This window comes from Macaca mulatta, chromosome 14 (genome assembly GCF_049350105.2).
Source record: "Macaca mulatta isolate MMU2019108-1 chromosome 14, T2T-MMU8v2.0, whole genome shotgun sequence".
NCBI lineage: Eukaryota > Metazoa > Chordata > Mammalia > Primates > Cercopithecidae > Macaca > Macaca mulatta.
Window position 1 is genome coordinate 57786097 of NC_133419.1, and position 2677 is coordinate 57788773.

A 2677-nucleotide genomic window follows, 5' to 3' on the forward strand; every position below is an offset into this window, starting at 1 on the left:
AAGACTAGGAGGGCTCACAAGTTGCAGACACAAGAGATTGGGTGGATGGTGGTATCACTCCCCAGATACACAATTTGGAAGGAAAGAATGCCAAAGAAAAGAATGAATGAATTTGTTATGGGGAAGGCTGGGTTTTAGGTACTTGTGGAATTTCCAACTGAAGACTCATTGAATTGTGGTCTAGATGTCTTCTGAGAGATCTGTCTATAAGTCTAGGTATGAGAGGCATTTTAACATGCTCATTATATACAGAAAAGAATGTAAGTAATTTCCCAGAGAGTTAAGTTGAACCATTCTCTTTTTATGTGGAAGACACATAAAAACAAAAACAATCCTGTAGGACATCAATATATGAAGTCACTGTGAATGAGCCTGAGGAACAACCAAAGAAAGCTGGGAATGTGTGATATAAAATCCTCTAACAAATTAATATTCACATTTCTTTCAACAGGAACAATTCACAGAGAAGATGGGGATTAGAAACCATACCACAGTGACAGAGTTTATTATTTTGGGGTTAACTGAGGATCCTACACTTCGTGACATCTTCTTTGTGATATTTCTAGGAATCTACATTGTCACCTTAATAGGCAATATCAGCATAATCACTTTAATAAGAAGCTGTTCCCAGCTTCACACTCCCATGTACCTGTTCCTCAGCCACTTGGCTTTTGTGGACATAGGGCTGTCCACAGTAGTCACACCTATAATGCTTATGGGATTCCTAAGACATGGAGTGGCCCTCCCTGTTACTAGCTGTGAAGCCCAGCTCTATTCTGTAGTCATGTTTGGGACGTCTGAATGCTTCCTACTGGCGACCATGGCCTATGATCGCTATGTGGCCATCTGCTCACCCCTGGTGTACTCCACCTACTTGTCCCCCAGAGTCTGCATCCTCTTAGTGGTGGCTTGCTACCTGGGTGGATGTGTGAATGCCTCAACATTTACTAGTTGTTTATTGAGTCTGTCTTTCTGTGGACCAAATCATATAGATCATTTTTTCTGTGATTTCTCTCCTTTGTTGAAACTTTCCTGCTCAGATATCTCCATTCCTGAAATGATACCTTCCATCTCTTCTGGATCTATCATTGTGGTCACAGTATTTGTTATAGCCATCTCCTACATCTACATCCTCATCACCATCCTGAAGATGCGCTCCAACGAGGGGCGCCACAAGGCTTTCTCCACCTGCACCTCCCACCTCACAGCGGTTACTCTCTACTATGGAACGATTACCTTCATTTATGTGATGCCCAAGTCCAGCTACTCAACTAGCCAGAACACATTGATATCTCTGTCCTACACAGTGGTAATCCCCATAACGAACCCCTTTATCTATAGTCTGAGGAACAGAGATGTAAAGGAGGCACTAAGAAAGGCAGCTGTCAGAATATATTCTTAGGATTAATTCACAGCATTTCAGACAACCTATAAAGTTTTCATTATCGGTATCACACTTAGGACCTACCAAATACTGCTTAACTGACTGCTTAAAATAAAATTATATTTATTTGTTCTAATTTTCACTTTTAAATACTTGTAGACTAATTGGGAGACACCTAGACATCAGTAATAATGATAGTAATATTTATTACTATTATTAAACTCTTATAGATGTCAAGCATTTTTCCTTTATTTATTTTGCAAACAATAGCTTTTACTTACTCTGTGCCAGGCCCTATTCTAAGCATGTTACATATGTTAACTCATTGATTCCTCACAACAACCCTATGAAGTGATGCCACTATTTGTATTTCACAAATAAATCATCTGGGCATAGAGACATTAAGTGGAATGTCCAAAGTCATGAAGTTAAATATGGGACCAGTAAGTATTTGAATCAAGAAAGTTTGATTCCAAACCATTATTTTTCTTCATTTAATTTTCTCAGCAATCCTATGATGCAGGAATAAATTTCCCATAATTTACAGTGGAGAAAACTGTATTGAAAGATACAGTAGTTTTTACAGATAGATGTAAACTTAAGTCCTCTGTTTCCAGGATCCATGCACTTAACCTATATCAAACCATGACCATCGGCCTAATGACATCAACGTTGCTACTGAGCTAGAGGATTTGGGCAGGACAATCAAGCTTAAGCTGGAACTTTGTATCAAGTTTTTGAACAAACCCTACCACTAGATGGTCTAGGTTGTGTAGGCTCTGAATGAGGGTGAAAATTTGAAAGCTGGATTGGTTGTCATCTTTTAGGAGATCAGATCTTAACACCAAGACCACATGATTTAGCTAGTAGTTTATCCATATTTTAAAGCACATTAAAAACAAATAGTCTCCTTAAATATAATGTAATATTTATTTGTAGCAATTAAAAGCAGTGTCCTTTAATTCTTTTTTTTTTTTTTTGAGACGGAGTCTTGCTCTGTGTGGCCCAGGCTGGAGTGCAGTGGCATGATCTTGGCTCACTGCAAGCTCCGCCTCTCGGATTCACGCCATTCTCCTGCCTCAACCTCCCGAGTAACTGGAACTACAGATGCCCACCACCAAGCTGGCTAATTTTTTTGTATTGTTTTAGTAGACATGGAGAATTAAAAACAGTGTCCTTTAATTCTAAGCATTGCAATTAATGTGTTAACAATAGTAGTTCCATAGGTCTGAATTGATACAGAAATTAGAACATGTTTAAAAAAAAAAAACAAACAGAAATGTTGTTGCATAT

General features: G+C 38.5%; 1 protein-coding gene across 1 annotated transcript; it reads left to right on the forward strand.

The window, feature by feature from the left end:
- The first annotated feature begins 469 nt into the window (after positions 1-469).
- Positions 470-1402, forward strand: LOC100427999 (olfactory receptor 5P1-like). Its single transcript, XM_002799659.4, has one exon. It carries the CDS (start codon positions 470-472, stop codon positions 1400-1402), a length of 933 nt encoding a protein of 310 aa, XP_002799705.2.
- The last annotated feature ends 1275 nt before the right edge of the window (positions 1403-2677 follow it).